The 19,978-nt window shown below is 41.9% G+C and overlaps 1 protein-coding gene and 1 pseudogene across 1 annotated transcript in view; both read left to right on the top strand.

Annotated features, from left to right (window-relative positions):
* The window catches only part of slc9d1 (solute carrier family 9 member D1), a 73,462-nt gene that overhangs the window by 31,340 nt on the left and 22,144 nt on the right, over nucleotides 1–19,978 (top strand). Inside the window, exons 8-10 of the mRNA XM_078559599.1 lie at nucleotides 2,586–2,703; nucleotides 6,381–6,576; nucleotides 16,826–16,976. Of these exons, the coding sequence (XP_078415725.1) occupies nucleotides 2,586–2,703; nucleotides 6,381–6,576; nucleotides 16,826–16,976 (465 nt within the window). The remainder of the gene's footprint in view (nucleotides 1–2,585; nucleotides 2,704–6,380; nucleotides 6,577–16,825; nucleotides 16,977–19,978) is intronic.
* LOC144692010 (NADH dehydrogenase [ubiquinone] 1 beta subcomplex subunit 3 pseudogene) lies at nucleotides 899–1,985 on the top strand (annotated as a pseudogene).

The raw sequence follows: 19,978 nt of genomic DNA, 5'->3' as shown, positions 1-19,978 counted from the left end.
ATTATTGTGAATTTGTAAATACTACATTGAATTCCCTTCAGGTTGGGGAGCGGGAGAAGCTGGGTGGGAGCTGGAGGAAGAGCGGAGTCTGACAAGATGGGGAGTGGCCAATGGTTGTGCCTGTTACAATTGCCACATGTGATGTTGGCAGGAGATGGAGCCCAGCATCCCTCCTGCCCAATAGCACTCTTCCTCAGGTGATGGAAGGGGTTAGCAAGCTGGCTTTGTGGCATTGATGGCTCTGATTGTCACAAATGGAAGGAGAGGAGCCAGCAGCCCATTTCTCCCTCCATTTTGGCCCAACAGACTTACCTTCTGTGGGCTTTGATCTCTGGGGACTTTTCTGCGTGTTTAAGGACCCTTGGCATCTCTTTGGATACTGCAGCAGTGCCTGCTATTTCCCTGTGGCATTGGCATACAACCTGTTAGTGGCAGGAATCTACCTGGATTGTGCTGTGCATGAATAATGCCCCTAAACTAGAGGATTACAGCAACATCAGAGTGGCAGGTGGAACTGCCACTATTGGGAAGATAAAAATCTAGCTCAAACTGATTTGTATCTTTGACATGGGGCGATTTGAATCCTCTCTACATGGCTGGAACCAAGGAGGCAATTAAATCATTCTGAAGACTTGCCTACCAATGACCTGCTCCTTTTCCACAGTCTTCAGTTTTAATCTCTTCCAAGTGGGAGTTAAGAACTACCTGCTGGACCCCAGATGGGCCTTCTCTAAATATGCAGATTGAGCTCTGACAATGTAATTTGGCCAGACTGTTGTTTGAATCAGTGACCTGAATGGGGATACTTTACAGGCTTTCAGAAGGAATCCAAAGAAGCAACCCTTTGACTTTTTTGCACCTGAAGCTAGGAGTTACACAAGTGCTAATGTTATCAAGTATGACAGTTAACAACTCTGATTCTGGGCAGCCAGTTAATTGTCATAAGGATGTTCCAATGTATTGCGCATTAGAATTTTGCACTTATGTCTGCAGACATGACCCTGCAGGTGAGGCTGTTTGTAGCTGTAGACTATCATTTTGTATTCAACATGTTAAAAATTTAATTTCAGAAAGAAAACGAGCCAATTTTAAAACCCAATTGAGTTAAAAATGCTGCACAGACCTAAAATCGGAGGATAACTCCAGTACCCAATCAAGATATGGCAAGGTTTTGTGAATTTATTAATGCTGGCTGGTTACCCGAAACCATACTCCCTGCTCACATTGGTTTCTGCATAACTGGTATTTTAAACAACATATAAAAATACTTACACTCCCGGTGACCAATGGGTCAAAGATTTTCTTGGCTTGTCTGTGTAGTTGTATGACTTTCTATTTTCTGAACATTAGATGAGAATTTCTGGTGTTCAATTTGAAAATATGAGCTGATTTTTTTGAAAAATGAGAATTGAATATTAACCAGTTTCACAGCCTGTACACCTCAAAATTAGATATAGAGATAACAATTTGGGAACCTATGTGAATCATTGAAAAAAAAAACACTGCCATTGAAAATCAAGAGAATTTCCTTATTTTTGTTGCCCTAATGTCACAGGAAGGACATAATTTCCCTGGAGAGAGTGCAGAGGAGATTTACAAGAATGTTGCCAGGGCTGGAAAATTGCAGCTATGGGGGGAGATTAGATAGGCTGGCGTTGTTTTCCTTCGAATAGGGGAGGCTGAGGGGTGACCTGGGCCGGAGCTGCCGGATTCCCGGACCTGGAGGGGACCCCGCTGGAGGCTGTGGAGGAGTGGCTGTGGGGCCTGAGGGACCCCTGGGCCCACAATGAGGCCTGGCGGTTCAGCGGAGGCTTTGCTAAACCAATTGCCTTCAGTGATGTCTTCTTTCGAGGCTTCAAGTGGGGATTTGCAGCATTTGTTGTGGCTTTGGGTGTTGAATATGCACTATTTTCTCCCAGGAAGAATGGAGGACATCACTAGAGAATGAAAACTGAGAGCATTTAAATTCTGTGGAACTTTCTGCATTTCCCCACTTTTACACTAGTTTTAGCCCACCCAAAGTGGATCAGATGAGGAGCAAACATCTGTATAGAATAAAATAATCTATTGAATCAGTAAAAAAAGAAAAATTATGAGGGCCTAGATAGGGTAGACAGGAAAGACTTGTTTCCCCTAGCTGAGGGGTCAATTACTAGGGGCATAGATTTAAGGTGATTAGTAGAAGGATTAGAGGGGACATGAGGGAAAACTTCTTCACCCAGAATCTAGAATTCACTGCCTACATTGATGGTTGAGGCTGAAACGCTCAACTCATTTAAAAGGTACCTGGATCTGGTGCCAGGTGCTGGAAAGTGGGATTAAAATGAGTTTCTTTTCTCTCTTTTTGGCCGGTGCAGACACAATGGGCTGAATGGCCACTTTCTGTACCATAACTTTTCAATGGCTCTTTCCTTTCTCAATTTTCACATTGTTTTGCGCTGTATTGGATGTTTTTCCACTTGAGCTAAAATTTACAACCAATGTACATCGATTTGTAACATGACTCCAGTGGACCCATTCATTTCATCTAACTATTGCCCATGAACTACACATGGCTATCATTTGATTTTTCTGTTGTTGAATAGGGGATGCAGATTATAGCAGCGTGCTGCTTGGAGTGCTGGTGATGCAGGATGTTCAGCTGAGCTTATTCATTGCTGTGATGCCCACTCTAACCCAGGCAGGCAGTAGCACTTCTAACAGGTAAATTCTTAGGTACCTGTATAATTGAATGTTGCTTGTCATGATTCTATTTCTGTTTTCTCCTCCAACAGAGTAACCACTTTATAACTGTGAGCATTTTCCTTCCAGTTGGACTCTGAATGTGATGGTGCGAAGTAACATATTGCTTAGAAATAAGAATCTCCTTCAACGGTGAAGTCGGTGGTCAGATAGTATCTACCAGCACTCAGATTGAGTTAGATCCGTTTTTAAACCAGTACCTGCTTTAGGCAGAGGGCAGAAGATTGCCATGACTTACACAAGGAGATGTCTGATGTAAGTTTGAAGAAAATATTTTGTTGGGCCGTTGGTTGTTCATCCACTGATAAAGATCATTTCAGCTAAAGGTACCACAGATCTGTTTGAATTCATCTTCCGTTCATCTGGGCTCCGTTAGATGTAAAGGTGATGTTTGAGAGATATGGACCATATTGACACCCAAGGGTCAGTGTCAAGATTAAAGGAAAGTAATGAACAGGTAGTGAAGGACACTAAGGTTGCCAACTGTGATTAAGTGTATTCCTGGAGGTTTCATCACATGACTTGCCCCCACCATTCACCCATTAGTCGGCCAACACATCCATCCTTGTGACACACTGCCTTCCTACACCAATTGGAAACCAAAAAGACTCATCACCCAATTGGATGATGATTGACTGTCAGCCAAATAACCATTTTCTCCCTATTTTCAATATTTTTATGTCTGGCAATGAGAAATGTTCAAAAAAAATGACAAAACAAAAATAATTTTCTGTTAAATGTCCTGATGATTTTTCTCTGAGGTTGCACACAGCCATGTCCTGAGATAGACCTTCAATTCCTGGAGACTCCAGGCCAATGCTGGAGGGTTGGCAACCTCAAAGGCCACATAACTGTATACCAAAAATAAGGGGAATCAGATACTTCAATATGGTTATTCAAAGGATGAACTACTGATAATGGTAGAATTATGTACCAGAAACAAGCGAAGTTAGGTTAAAGAGGTGAAAGGAACATATGATAATAAATAGAGGGAGAACAAACCTTAAGAGGGTCCAACAAAAAATAAAAATGTGCCAGGAAATCAATACAGACATGATCATTATATGTTTGCAATGGTGCTTACCACTGTTGCAAAACCTTTTCCAGTGGCTCGGTTGGATATGCAATATGATCACAGGGGCTTAATGTCACTTGTATTTTGCCCGAGCTCACCTATTAGGCCATCCCATATAAATGAAACAAGTACATTTAACGAATATTCCCTTGCATGTAATCATGTTGTCCGTTGCTGGACATTTTTATATACCAGATGTATATAACAGACATGTGTATGAATGCTTGGTGAGGTTCAGTAAAATCCCTCTCTGCTGTTAAAGAGGAACCCATTGACCTGGTGGTGAATTTTGGAAGACTGTTTTAAGAGTTTGTATGTTAGAATCTCATAAGTGTGCTCGCAGCCTCTAAAACATTCTCAGTGATCTACAATTCCATATCCTGCTAAATGAACCTGGAAACCTTTTGCTTACTAACTGTAACATCATTTTTTGGGCCACAGAAACAACATGTCGGCCTATAATAATGTGTTTCCTTTGTCATTGCCCTGTTTAACAATCCAAGTGATTTTATTATTTAACAAATAAGTAGATTGACTAAGAGTTCATTCTCACTGCTCATTGTTCTTTTCAAACAAGGAACAGCCGTGTGATACAATTTCTTTAATGGTTTTCACGCACTCAAAACTTAAGCTCTCAGCCCACGTTGTGTACAAAGTCATATTCTGGATTTTGGCACCAGTTCCTTTTCTTCAACTAAGTTACAACCAGTGTTTTCCACAGTCTTCAGGCCAGAATGCTGAGACTATCCGGTGCCTATGCTCACCATCCATAGTCTTTGTACTCGTCAGCTAAGAAGCTGTTTTTTTTCATTATCTTTGCTACATCAGAGAAGTGTTACTGATATGTGCCGCTTCCTGCAGATGCTAGATATGGAACATGCCCAACCTGAACCTTGCAGTTTCTCTGTCTGTATCTTGACTTGCGTTACCTCAGACATGCCGGTTTTTGTCTTTTCACTGTCACTTATGTTGTCTCTCTCTCTCTCTTTTCTTGCCTCGGGTGTTCATACCTGCCTTTTTGTTTCTCCCTGCTTCAGTCCCTCTGTTTGCTTTCATCCCATACTAGTTGTTTTTCCTCCTCTCTCTGTTTGTTGCCCAAAACAATTCACTAGCATCGAGCCCAGCTGATGTCAGTAGTCTTAAACAATAGACGCACCACTCTTTGGAATTGCCACTCTGGCATATTCCATGGCGACGAGTCAAACAAATCCTAATAGCTTAGACACCACGCTCTTAAGTGGGGAGGAAACCTTTCTCTACTAACTTTCAGGATTTCTTGGGCTTTTACTGCTCTTGCTAGTTAGTGTGAAGGATTACTCTAGCTAGAATTCAGATAGCTTTCTTGGGATATTCTGAGAATGCCTCGTTGCCATTGGTCAGAGAGGGCCTCCACCCCACTCCTTCCCTCAGGGAGAATGTTGTTCCTCATCCATTCAAGAATACGTTTCATAATTTGCCTCAATTTGGGGCAAGGCCCATTGCACAACATACCAGAAAGATTAGGGAACAGCTTTGATGTGCACCAGGGGACAGTGAGTTTTTAACTTATACATTTTCCTGCATGGAGAGCTTCCTGCTGGTAATATTGGCACTTGTAGATTTCAAGGATAGTTTTCACACAGGTTACGATTATGCGATCAGAAGTATTTGATGTTCTCATACAGAGAATAAACTACATGGTCAGTCTGACTTGATGACAGCCCAAGGTGTTCTCCAGTACGGGAGTGTTTTGTTTAATGGTTGTCACATCCTAGTTCATTGACAGAAATCAGACAATGATGACAGTTTGACAGTCAATGAGTAAAATACTAGTCAGAGCTTTTGTGGAGTCTGTCATCTGCAGATGCTGGAAGTTGAATATTTCTCTACTTTTTGGCTGCTTTATATTCTGCCAGCTCAAATACTGCACTCTCACAATAAATAAAAGTTTCAGCAACAACATAGTCCAGACACATCCCTGTAAGTGGAATACAGATATATGCACATCAGGGATTAATATCCTATGACACTACTTACAGTAAAACAGTTGATGTGTGACTTTATAAGGACAGGAATTCCAGGACATATGGCTCTAGATCATGGATGGCTCATTGTTTAAGGTGGATTTGGCTTGGACAGGACTGATTGGTTTAAGCTGAAATTGAAGGCTTGGTAGCCAATAAACCACATGGACTATGAACCAGAATGAATGAAAGCACAAATAGTGAACTACACACTTTCTATGATGAGAAGCGGCAGAAACTTTGCTGTCAGTAACAGCAGCAAGGAACTCGGAGCAAGGCTCAGGCTCTGGAAGCTTTATAATAGTAATGCCTATGACTATATGACCAGTAACCACATTTGTTGTAAATTTGTCTCCCAGGTGATTTGCTCCCATGGAATATACAGTGCATCATATGGAAGTTGAACAAGTGACAAAGATTAAAGTATTTTAAGCTGCAAAAGATCATTATCTAAAAAATAAGACCCCAAACTAAAAATCATTTGTTTCACATATCAGTATCATGTTTCAATTAATTTTGGGATATGTTTTCACAATTTTGCCTTTCTTCTTTTTCTACAGTATAATTTTAGAAATACTGCGGATTTTCGCTCTTATTGGTCAAATTCTGTTTTCGTTGGCTGCAATTCTTCTGATGTCTCTTGTGGTAAAGACTTACCTCATTGGACCATTTTACAGAAAACTACACACAGAGGGTAAAGGAAATAGAGAGAAACTTGTCCTAGGAATTTCAGCATTTATCTTTCTTATGTTAATGGTAATAATATATTTATTTTGAATCAAGTTATGGCATTGTATCACTCACCTTGGAAAAAATAGAAACCAGTGCAAAACTTTCATCTAAAGTCATGCAATCTAAATCTTTCATCTAGAGCCATATGTCTGGAACATTCACCTAAAGCAGTATATCCTACAGCTTTCATGTAGTCATGTTTTCATCTGGAGTTGTGTACATGAGTGAGAAACCCCAACTCTCCCCAGTGCAAACTGTTCCCACCATCCCCAAACAAATTAGTTCTTGCACAATGTGGCTATGCTCCAGCAACTCTTTGTGCTAACTGTTCCCACTGGAATTGTACCTGTGCTGCCCACACACTTCTCAACACATCTTTACCCTTTGCACCGTGTTCATCTTCAAATCAAAAGAGAACATGTGGAGTGTAAAGGGGGTGGGAAGCAAGATCTCAATATCAAAATAAAATATTACACACACTTTGCTCTGATCTAGACCTCACTTTACTGATCAAAATCACTGGTTGGGACTCACTCCCTCAATAGTTTTGTTTGACTCTTTCTTTCTACCCCACCCCGCCTCACTCACCTTCCTTTGTACATGTCTCTGTGTCTTTCTATCTCACAATCTCTCTCTACCTGTTGCTGTGTCTCTGTATCTCTCTGTCTATCTCTATGACTTCATCTATTTTTTCCCTCTGGTATATGCTGCTGAACCTCATTGTCTCAAACTGATAGTTATGTGAGAAACACACTTTTGTTAGTGGCTGTCTGGTCACGGCTACTGGACAGAATCCACATTCCAAATGTAAATTGACTATATATGTTATACAGATAGGCGATGTGACCTCAATATCTGGACTCTATGAAGCCTTGCCTCTCAGTTGACATATCAGTTACACCTCATTAAATACAGCTTGTAAGCAGTAAGATAATCAAGGGCACAAAATGTACTCTGGGTGGGAAATGTTTAATGTCTACTGTGCATGTGTTGATAGTACCACTAATGGACAAGTCCTAAAGGATACGGCTGCAGGATGGCCTTCATCAGATTGTGAGGAGATCAACACACAGCAACCTATTTGATGTCAACGTCATTTTAGCTTATGCACATTATCTGTTCACGACAGCATAGGTAGGAGTGGCCACGGTAAAATCTTTGTGAAGACAAAGTTGCATCTTCACAATAACGAGATATGGCAGTGTGTAGGGTGGCACTGCTGCTGTGCGATTTAGAGCAGCACAAGGACAGATTTAGCTGCTCAAAACTGACATTCATGAGGCACTGTGGGTATCAGAATTTTATAGCACCACAATCTGTAATGTCAGGCCTAACACATCTCTCATTCCTTGATCATCATCTAGCTGGAAGACAAAACTTGGTTTAGTAGGCAGCATATAAGTGTGTGCCAGGAGATAGTTAGATGTTATTGTTATTAGGATGTGGGTGTAGCTGATCAGGCTGACCTTTATATGCCCATCTCTAGTTGCTCTGAGAAAGCAGTGATGGAACTGACTGACTTGCTAGACTATGTTAAAGTCAACTCTTTTCATGTAGGACTAGAATCATGTAGAGACCATACCGCGTAAGGACAGTAGGTCTTTTTCTCTAAAGGATGTTAATGAGTCTGTTGGATTTTTACGAGATCCCGACAGCTTCATTGTCACTTTTAATGAATTTTAGTTACAAATTTCTGAAACTGAATTTGCAATGTCAGGCTGTCATGATGGATTTTGAACTCATGTTCACTGGATTATTAGTCCTGTTCTCTGAATAACATAACCTAGTGAAGCTATAAGGCCTGGTTAAAACACACCAAAAGCAGAAGATCGTCCGTCAGGGCAATCTCTTGAGCTATACTATATCCAGTTCAGTATAGTGGGAAATCAGGCAACTGACAAGAGGAGGAGTTTCTGTGAACATACCCATCCTTAAGAATGCCGGATCCCAGCACATAAGTGCAAGAGAAGAGGCCAAAGTATTTCTAAATGTCTTCATCCAAAGTGCTAGTTAGTCCAATTGGGCCTCCTCACAAGATCTCTAATAGATACCAGTGCTAGTCAATTTGTGTTCAGTAACTAACAGAGGAATGGCAGGGCTGCTTCAGTCTCTAGAGTGCACATCCTGTGCTATGTGGGAACTCCAGGACGTTCCCTGTGTCCTGGACAACAATTTGTGCAGGAAATGTCAGTTGCAGCAGCTTGAGCTCTGGATTTCAGAACTTGAGCAGCAGCTGGCATCAGTGCGGAGCATCTGTGAGGTTGAGAGCTTCGAAGATAGCATGCTTATACATATGGTAACTCCACAGCTTAAGGGTATACAGCGAGAGAGAGAAAATGGGTGACTGCCAGATAGGCAAAAAGAAACAGGCAGGTAGTGCAGGAGTTCCCTGAGTGCATCCCACTCTCTAACCAGTATTTTTGTTTCTTATTCATTTATGGGATGTGGGCTTCATTGGCTAGCCCAGTATTTATTGCCCATCCCTAACTGCCCCTGAGAAGGTGGTCGTGAGCCGCCACCTTGAACCACTGCTTTCCCTGTGGTATAGGTACACCCACAGTGCTGTTAGGGAGAGAGTTCCAGGATTTTGACCCAGGGCAGTGAAGGAACGGCGATATATTTCCAAGTCAAGATGATGTGGCTTGGAGGGGAACTTCCAGGTGGTGGTATTCCCATCACCTGCTGCCCTTCTCCTTCTAGATGGTAGTGGTGTTGGGTTTGGAAGGTGCTGCCTAAGGAGCCTTGGTGAGTTTCTAAGGTGCAGCTTGTAGATGGTACACACTGCTGCTACTGTTCGGAGGGAGTGAATATTTGTGGAAGGGTGCCAATCAGGCAGGCTGCTTTGTCCTGGATGGTGTCAAGCTTCTTGAGTGTTGTTGGAGCTGCACTCATCCAGGCAAATGGAGAGTATTCCATCACACTCCTGACTTGTGTCTTGTAGATGGTGGACAAGCTTTAGGGAGTCAGGAGGTGAGTTACTTGCCAAAGGATTGCTGGCCTCTGACCTGCCCTTGCAGCCACAGTATTTATATGGCTAGTCCAATTCAATTTCTGGTCAATGGTATTCAACTCTCAATACTGATGAGCGATGGTTCATCTGTGGAGTGCAGCCAGAACCAAGCCCATGAGTGGCTCAGCTATAGGGAGGGGTACAAAGAAGACTGGAAAAGCAATGGTGATAGGCGTTTCGATAATTAGGTGAATAAATAGGTGTTTTTGTGGCTGAAGACATGAATCCTGGATGGTATGTTGCCTCCCTGGTGCCAGGGTCAAGAATGTCACTGAGCAGCTGCAGAGCACTCTGGGGAAGGGGTGGAGGGAGAGGGTGAACAGCCAGGAGTCATGGTCCACATTAGTACGAGCAACAAAGGCAGAAAGAGGAATGTGGTCCTGCAGTCAGAATTCAGGGAGCTAGGGAGGAAATTAGCAAGCAGGACCTCAAAAGTAGTAATCTCCAGATTACTGTAAGTGCCATGCGCAAGTAAGTATAAAAATAGGAGAATAAAGCAGATGAATGCCTGGCTGGAAAGGTGGTGCAGAAGGGAGGGCTTTAGATTCTTGGGACATTGGGACTGGCTCTGGGGGAGGCGGAACCTGTACGGACCAGATGGGTTGCACCTAAATAGAGCTGGGATTAAATTCCTTGCTGGTGCTATTGGGGAGGGTTTAAACTAATTTGGCAGGGGCCTGGGAACCCGGAAGCAATATCAGAGAGGAATACCAACATGCACAGAATCTTGGGAGAGATAGCACTAGAGTTGGGAATAATAAATTATCAGGTGGCGTCAGTTTAAAGGAGAAAGTAATAAAGTCTAGAACAAGGTTACTGTGTGTGAAACTGAGTGCACAGTGTGTGATTAATAGGATTGGTGGGTGTACAGATGCAAATTGACATGTAGAAATATGATGTTGTGGGTATAACAGAGACCTAGCTCAAAGAAGGGCAGGACTAAATATGAACTATTCCTGGATGCAAGGTATTCAGGAAAGATAGGAAAGGAAGAAAAGGGGGAGGAGTGGTGGTATTGATTAAGGAGAGCATTGCAATGCTGGAGAGAGGACGTCCCAGAGGGGTTAAGTATAGAATTTATTTAGCTAGAGCTAAGGAACAATGAAGGTTCAGTTACATTAGGTGGTGGCCTACACCAAACAATGAGAAGGACATAGAAGAACACATTTGCAAGGAAATTACAGAGGTGCAAGAATTATAGAGTAGTTATGGGGGACTTTAATTATCCGAATATAGATTGGGATAGCCATAGTGTAAAGGGCAGAGAAGAGCAAGAGTTCCTGGAGTGTGTTCAGGAAAATTTTCTACAGTCTATTTCCAATCCAATGAGAAAGGAGGCACTGCTAGACCTGGTTCCTGGGAATGAGGTGGGTCAAGTTGATGAAGTATCAGTAGGAGAACATTTAGGGGATGGTGATCATTGTATAATAAGTTTTAGGCTGACTATGGAAAAGGACAAAGAGCAATCCAGAGTAAGAATAATTAACTGAAGGAAGCCAACTTCAGTGGGGTAACAACAGATCTGGGCCGAATAAACGAGTCAAATTGTTGGCAGGCAAAATGATAGCTGATCAGTGGGCTACCTTCAAAGAACAGAGAGTTTGTGCACAGTCAAAGTATATATCCTCGAAAGGGAAGGGTAAGGCAAACAATCCAGAGCTCCCTGGGTGACAAAAGAGATACAAATTAAAGAGAGAGAAAAAAGTATACTTATGACACATCTCAATACAATTGAGAATCAGGCTGAATATAGAAGGTTCAGAGGGGAGGTGAAAAAGCAAATAAGTGAAACAAAGAGCGAGTAAGAAAGGAGACTGGCAGCCAACATAAAAGGGAATCCCAAAGTCTTCTATGGGCATATAAATAGTAAAAGGGTGGAAAAAGGAGGAGTGGGACCAAAAAGGGGATTTGCGCATGGAGGCAGGGGGCATAGGTGAGGTATTGAATGAATACTTTTCATCTCTACCAAGGAAAAAGATGATACTAAGGTCATGGTGCAAGAGGTAGTAATTCAGACACTAGAAGGGTTCAAAATTGATAAGGAGGTGGTATTGGATATGCTGCCTGTATTTAAAAGTTGGCAAGGTACTGGGACCGGATGAGATGCATCCAAGGATACTGAGGGAAGTGAGAGTGGAAATTGCAGAGACAATAGCCATAATTTTTCAGTCTTCCTTAGACTCAGGGTTGGTGCCAGAGGACTGAAGAATTGCAAATGTTACATCCTTGTTCAGCAACTACAGGCCAGTCAGTTTAACCTCGGTGGTGGGAAGCTTCTAGAGACAAGAAGTCGGGGCAAAATTAATAACATGGACAAATGCGGGTTATTTAAAGAAAGCCAGCATGGATTTCTTAAGGGAAAGTTGTGTTTAAGCAACTTGTTGGAGTTTTTTTGAAGAGGTAGCAGAGAGTGTTGATGAGGGCAATACTGTTGATGTGGTGTACATGAATTCCCAAAAAGCATTTGATCTAGTGCCGCACAACAGACTTGTGAGCAAAGCTAGAAGTCACGGAATAAAAGGGACAGTAGCAACATGGATACGAAATTGATTGAATGACAGGAAATGGAGAGTAGTGGTTAATAGATTTTTTTGGGCTGGAGGAAGGTTTGTAGTGGAGTTCCACAGGGGCAGTGTTGGGGGTCTTGCCTCTCCTGATATATATTAATGACCTAGACCTTGGTGAACAGGGCATAATTTCAAAATTTGTGGATGATACAAACTTGTTCATAAAGCATACAGTATCCTGGGCTTTATTAATAGGGGCAGAGTACAAGCACAAGGAGGTTATGTTGAACTTATATAAGACACTAGTTTGGCCTCAGCTGGAGAATTACATCCAGTTCTGGATGCTGCACTTTAGGAAAGGTGTGAAGGCATTGGGGAACCTGCAGAAAAAATTCAGGAGAATGGTTCCAGGAGTAAGGAATTTCAGTTATGAAGATAGATTGGATAAGATAGGATTGTTTTCACTTGAGAAAAGAGGCTGAGAGGAGATCTGATAGAGATATTCAAAATCATGAGGGACCTGGACAGAGTAGATGGGAGAAACTTCCCCACTCATGAAGGGATTGAAAACGCAAAGGCATAAAAAGCAAAAGTAATATGAGAAAAATATTTTTCATGCAGCGAGTGGTTAAGGTCTGGAATGCACTGCCAGAGTGTGGTGGAGGCAGGTTCAATCGAAGCTTTCAAAAGGGAATTAAGCTGTTATCTGAAAAGGAAGAATGTGCAGCATTATGGAGAGAAGGAAGAATGACACTAATGAATTGCTCGTTCAAAGAGCCAGTGTAGATATGATGGGCTGAATGGCCTCCTTCTGCACTGTAACAATTCTGTTGCTCTTTATAAGTGTTTAAGAAATGAGTGTGTGCAGGACACAGAAAAAAAATGGGCCCCACTCATATCCTGACTTTAATGCTAAAGACATGCCCGCCACAGTTAGCTGGGTTAGCTTTGACACCCAGCAACGTGGAAAAGTTCTGGCTATATCCTATCTAGAAGAAGCCACATAAACCTAGTCCAGAAAATCCCCACCTATCAGGCTTTTCCCAATGCTCAGCAAAGTGATAGGAGTCTTCAGCAGTGCAATCATTTGACACTCTACTCTGTAATGCACAATTCAGGTTTATCACGAACTGCTCAGTTCTCGTTCTCAGAGCTGAATGCCAGAGAAGATACGAGTAGCAGCTGTGTTTGATATCAACACTATTCGACTGACTATTGGGTCTAACAAAACTAAGGTTGATTGGGTTGGGGTTGTTAAGACGATACCGTCCAGCCACTGGAATTGTGCATGATGGGCCGCAAGACATGATGGTCAGTGGCTAATCCCCAGGTTATTGCTGGCATGCAGTGTCCTCAACCCAACCATCTTTAACTACTTATTCTTCCTTCCTTCATATCAGTTGTGACTTCTTAAGAGATGATTTTAGAGTGTTAGTTCCAACCACCACTCCTCCAATATTAAAAAAGCCTATGGCACCCTGCACTGCACCTAGATAACATCAAGGCTTGGACTGCTGAGTGGCAGGTAACATTTACACCACAAATGGCAGACAGCATCTTGATCAAAGAAATGTCCTAGTATTTTCCTCTGATTTTCAGTAGGAACACCATTGCCAAGTCCCTTATCAATATTTCAGATGATAGCCTGACCAGATGCCTAAGTGGAGTTGCTTTGTCATCACTGGCTGCGAGATAAGGACAGAGGCTGAGTACTAGGATGAGTGGCTCATTTCCTGACCCTTAAGTCTCACCAGCATAAGCAAGGCTCAAGTCAGGAGTGTTATAGGATTCTCAACATTATCTAGGACAAAACAGTTCACTTGATTAGTGTCCCTGTCCCTGGACTTGATATCCACTGCTGGCACAATGTGGCTGCAATAAACTGCTTTTTACCTTCCTGCTTCACAGCCTCTACTGCCAAGAGTAAGATTTTGAGACACTGTCAATGCTGAGTTCTCCTCCATGTCAACAGTCCTGTTCCATCATTGTTGGATCAAATCCTGGAAATCCTTAACTAACACCTTTGCCTGAGCATCATCATTCTAAGGACTGCAGTGGTTTAACGAGAAAAGTTCACCACCACTACTGCAGGGCATGGATGGAGAATAATATTATAGCCTTGCCAGCATCACCATTATTCCAAGAACAGAGCAAAAAATGAAATCTCTCCTAGACCAAATGTGTAAAATGCTTGACATGAGGCAGTCATTCCAGAAAATAATAATGTATTTTCTGTAATCTCTTTGTGGCTGATGGTGCACCTGCTATGATCTTAAATATATTTCATTCTGGAATCTTGGGGAAAAACGTTTGCGTTTTAAAGGATCATTTGTTCTGAACTTTGCTATGCTTCATCTGAACTCAGAAAATTGACAGTGACGAAACCTTTTCCAGAAAACTAGTTTCACTATGAAGGTGGAGTGTTGAGGGTTTGTGGGAGCATTGATGAGGAGATGCGTAGAGATCGGGACTCGTGGGAAAGCACAGGCTGATAGTAGGATGAAACGGACTGGATGTGCATGAGAGAGGGTGTCTAGGTGGATTGCTGAATAATATGCTACAAAAGAGTTCAGAGTAAGAATGGAGACCCTTAAATCCTGCTAGTTCCCCTCACCCAGGTTGAATGTAGAACATGCCAAAGCAAGATGTCTGGTGAGATGCAAAATGTTGATTTGCATGGTAAAAGTTTTTGCTGTCTGTATGACTTACAAAAAAATGACTGATTGCTATTTTCTGCAATTGAAAAATGTTATCTACAGATTTGTGTCAGCACTAAAACTTGCCGATGTGAGTATTATTTTATATGTAGAGCATCTCTTTTTCCCTTTCTCCCACAAGAAAAGATTTTAAAATCTTTCCGTCTAGTTGGAGAAATCCTTGCAGAGTTGTATTCCTGGATGATATTGTCCAACCCAGGTTATGTAACTGTGGCCTGAGACTGGAATCGGGCTGACTTGACTTTGGAGCGACGTGAAGTGAGGCATCCTGGAGGGGAGAATCCCATTTGACTGTGCAAGCCTTAATAGCTATAGAATCAGAGCGGATTATATAGCACAAGGGGCCATTTAGACATCTTGCTATGGCAACTTTTTTCTGGAGCACTCTAAACCTGGCTCCACTTCACAGTCTCTCCTTATATCCTAGTATTTGATCCTTTTTCCTTTAAAAAAAATTCAATGATTTCATTGGGTTCATTTCCAAAAGGTTCCATTTTTGGACTGTAAGTTTGAAAGTGTTACAAGTTGAGGACTTTATCAAATATTAAATGGTTAACCAGGCAGAAATTAGTTGTGACTGAGCTGTTGCACCTCTTTCATTGAACTCACCTGAAGTCTGGAATTGTTGAATCAAAGGAGAGTTTCCTAATTGTGACTAGCCCAGTTAGTTCTGTAAGGCGAGTTCCACAATTCATAACTTTCCCAATTGAACCATGCAAATAAAAAAAAATTAACAGAAACTGCTTGGAAAATTTTAATCCTACCTACCTGGTGGAATCTGGGAGAGTAGGCAGGTAAATGCCCCTTAATTGTTTCCCATCAGAACCCAACTGTAGCACAGGAAAGCACGGTCATAGTTGAACTGTTGGTTGCAGTAGTGCCAGTGGCAAGTCTGAGAGTTGTGGATCCTGCTGAAATCTTTCTGAACAACTGGGGTTTCCTGATTTTGGCGTTCTAGGCAGTAGAGGCCACAGTGTATTTCCCTGCTTAAATCAGGAGATCAAAACTGTGCACAGTACTCTGGTCTCACCAATGCCCTGTACAGTTACTCCCCTACTTTTAGATTCCAACTTGCTTGCATTAAAGGCTAACATTCCATTTGCCTTTCTCAATACTTACTGAACATACGTGCAAGCTTTTTGTGATTTGACTACAAGGACACCCAGCAGTGCATGACTTCTGCTGTTTGGAGTTCAGTAATAAACCCCTCACCATTCTGACTTGGAAAGAAATCGCCATTCCTTCGTTGTCATTTATTCAAAATCTTGGAACTCCCTCACTAACAGCGTTATGTCACATGGACTGCAGTGGTTCAAGAAAGTGGCTCACCACTACCTTCTCAATAACAATTGGGGATGGGGCATAAATACTGGCCTAGCCAGCAATGTTCATATCCCATGAACGAAAAAGAAAACATGGGTTTGGAGACTTTCATTTGAGAAAGGATGATTAGGGTCCTATTGAATAATTTACATTTTTGTATTTTAGTTGAATTTTGTTTCAAGATATCTGTACTTATAGGGGAAATGCTTTTATTGGAATTAGATATTACCTGTATATTTATTAAATTATGTAGTGTTCAGATTAATATATTTTATCAAATTATAAATTATTTCATAATATATACCAAAAAACTGACCAATTCTAGGGAATGACGGGTTAATGTTCTTCATGTGTCAAGAGTCTAGTTATATGCCACATGTTAATAGTCACATGTCACAGCATTGAGTTATGTCTGGTCGAGATTAGTTAGGGAAAAACCTATAACAGCAAAGCATGAGGAAGAATTTAATTTAGCATCACAAATGCTGGGGAATAAATGCATTGAATGAGAGTTGCTTGTTCTTGCTGCTTTGTATGTGACGGCAATGGCTATGATTTTTGAGGAATGTTCAGCAATAGTGATTGCTGCTTTACATCAATGCAACGATACCAGTGCTGTTCATCATTAGTGATTGTAGCATTGCTCCTCACAGTACATGTAGCAGACCTAATTACAGAGTTCACAGCTTTTAATTTTATTTTTTATTTTTCTGTAGGCTACTGAAATGCTAGATGTCTCCATGGAGCTGGGTTGTTTCTTGGCTGGGGCATTAATTTCATCACAAGGTCACGTTGCTACAGAGGAAGTTATGTTGTGCATGGAACCCATTCGGGATTTTCTGGCCATCATTTTCTTCGCTTCTATTGGTAATTAAAAGCTTTAAGGTTTTAGGGAATGGATGTTTTCACCAAGTTTATAAGTTATCCCTGAAGGTAATAAGGTATAGGTAATAGTAAAACATTTATTGGCAACTGTGGAAATTTAAATGATAATAACAATAATTACACATATATTTAAAAGCTCAGTTACGTCTATACAGTTTGAGCTCCAGGTTGTTGGCTGACCAAATCTTGATGAACTTTGAGGGCCAGGATTTTCCCCTCGGCGATTTGGGGGCAGGGCCCACTCGCCAAGGGGAAAATGACACAGGATGACATCGGGAGGAACCCCCGACGTCATCCTGGTCCATTTAAATCTTCAGGAAGGCAGGCGGACAGCGAAATCAGCTGTCCGCCCGCCGACCTGTCAATGGCCAATTAAGGCCATTGACAGGCTAATTAACCTTGTTAAAGACTCTGCCTGTCCAAGCTTAAGGCTGGTGGGCAGGCCAGGAGCCCCAGCGGGCTCCAGATTATTCATGAAACTTCAAGCACTGGCAGGATGAAGTTTCATGTCCGTTTTTAAAAAATTTAATAAACTTTGTGTTTCTTATTAACATGTTCCATCTTGTGTGACATTGTCACATGAGGGGGACATGCTAATAATTTTAATATTTCTCTATTTTTTGACTTTTCTTACCTGTCAGTAAACTACCTAAGACAGCACTTTCCTTCAGGGAGCAGTGCACACTTTGATAGATGGGGAACTCCTCCACCCCCCGCACAGCAAGTGCATAGCACTTCCTGTCAGGAACGCCGCTGGGTGGGCCTTAATTGACCCGCCCACTCAAAATGGCGGCCGGCCCCGTTTTGGCGGCGGAGTTCAGCTGCCCGTCCGCCGGTGGGGCCCGCCCGCCATCCGAGGGCAAAATTCTGCCCGAGTTATCTCTCCTGTCATCCCTTTTAAACTTTTTCCCACTCTGGCTATATGAGAATTTGCATGTTTTAATATTTCTAAATCCACATTCATCATTCAATATTTCATTTGGCTTGATCATACGGGACACAGATCATATTTTCCTGCAAGGTTACCCTCCTCATTTTTTAATTCATAGACAACTGAATCTAATAAAGACAGCATCTTAGTAATTTCTTATTAGCTAAAGAGTGTCTTTAACTGGTTCAACTTTAATTCCCACTTTGGAACATAAGAGCAAGTTGGCCATATCTATGGAATTCATTGCCACAGAAGGCTGTGGAGGCCAGGTCATTGAGTGTATAGAGACCGAGATAGATAGGTTCTTGATTGGTAAGGGGATCAAAGGTTACGGAGAGAATGGGGTTGGGAAACTTATCAGCCATGATTGAATGGCGGAGCAGACTCGATGGGCCGAATGGTCTAATTTCTGCTCCTATGTCTTATGGTCTTATTCAGCCCATCGAGCGTGCTCCGCCATTCAATACGATCATGGCTAATTGTCCACTTCAATGCCTTTTTCCCACACTATACCCATATCCCTTTACATCATTGGCATTTAGAAATCTATCAATCTCTGCCTTAAACATACTCAATGACTGAGTTTCCATGGCCCTCTAGGGTAGAGAATTTCAAAGATACACAACCCTCTGAGTAAAAAGATTTTTCCTCATCTTGGTCCTAAGTGGCTTCTCCCTTATTTTAAAATTGTGTTCCCTGGTCCTAGACTCCCCAACCAGGGGAAACATTTTACCTGCATCTACCCTGTCTATCCCTTTAGGTATTTTATAGGCTTCAATGAGATTACCTCTCATTCTTCGAAACTCTGGAGAATACAGTCCCATTTTCCTCAATGTCTCTTCATAGGACAGTCCCACCATCCTGGGAACAAGTCTGGTGAACCTTCATTGCACTCCCTCTATGGCAATAATATCCTTCCTAAGGTAAGGGGACCAAAACTGTGCACAGTACTCCAGGTGCTGTCTAACCAATGTTCTATACAATTAAAGCAACACTTCACTACTCCTGTACTCAAATCCTCTTGTGATAAAGACTAGCATACCATTAGCCTTCCTAATTGCTTGTCACACCTGCATGTTAACCTTCAGTGACTTATTGACAAGGAGAATCATTTGTACATCTACACTTTCTGATCTCTTACCATTTAAGAAATACTCTGTACATCTGTTCCTTTTACCAAAGTGGATAAGCTCATAATTTTCCACATTATATTCCATCTGCCCTGTTCTTGCCCACTCACTAAGTCTGTCCAAATCCTCTTGAAGCCACTTTGCATCTTCCTCACAACACACATGCCCACCTGGCTTTGTGTCATCCACGAACTTGGAAATATTACATTTGGTCCCCGCATCCAAATCATTGATATGTATTGTGAACAGCTGGGGCCCAAGTACTGATCCCTGCAGTACCCCACTAGTCACAGCCTGCCAATGCGAGAATGACTCGTTCGTTCCTACTCTGTTTTCTGCCTGTTAGCCGATCCTTAATCCATGGCACTATATTACCTCCTATCCCATGTGCTTTAATTTTGCTAACCAACCTCCTGTGGAGGACTTTATCCAAAGTCTCCTGAAAATCCAAGTGTACTATGTCCACTGAATCCCCTTTATCAATTCTGTTACTAACATCCTCAAAAAAAAAACTCCAACAGCTTCGTCAAACATGATCTCCCATTCATAAATCCATGTTGATTACGCTGAATCAGATCATTATTATCCCAGTGTCCATTTATCACATTCTTTATAATAGATTCTAGCATTTTCCATACTTCTGATGCAAGGCTAACAGGTCTGTAGTTCCCTGTTCTCCCTCCCTTAAATAATGGATTGACATTTGCTATCTTCCAATCTGCAGGAATCATTCCAGCTGAGAAACAGCAAGGGGCAGCAAACATTGTTAGGAGTTTATAGGCCACCAAACAGTAGTGGTAGTATGGGACATGGTATTAATCAGGAGATTAGAGAAGCATGTAGCATAGGTAATACAGTAATCATGGTGACTTCAATCTGAACATCGACCTAATGAGTACTAATGCTGTGGAGAATGAGTTTCT

The sequence above is a fragment of the Cetorhinus maximus genome, chromosome 16 (genome assembly GCF_964194155.1).
Source record: "Cetorhinus maximus chromosome 16, sCetMax3.hap1.1, whole genome shotgun sequence".
NCBI lineage: Eukaryota > Metazoa > Chordata > Chondrichthyes > Lamniformes > Cetorhinidae > Cetorhinus > Cetorhinus maximus.
The sequence above is the reverse complement of the archived record's forward strand: the minus strand, read 5'-3'. Positions and strand labels throughout refer to the sequence as shown.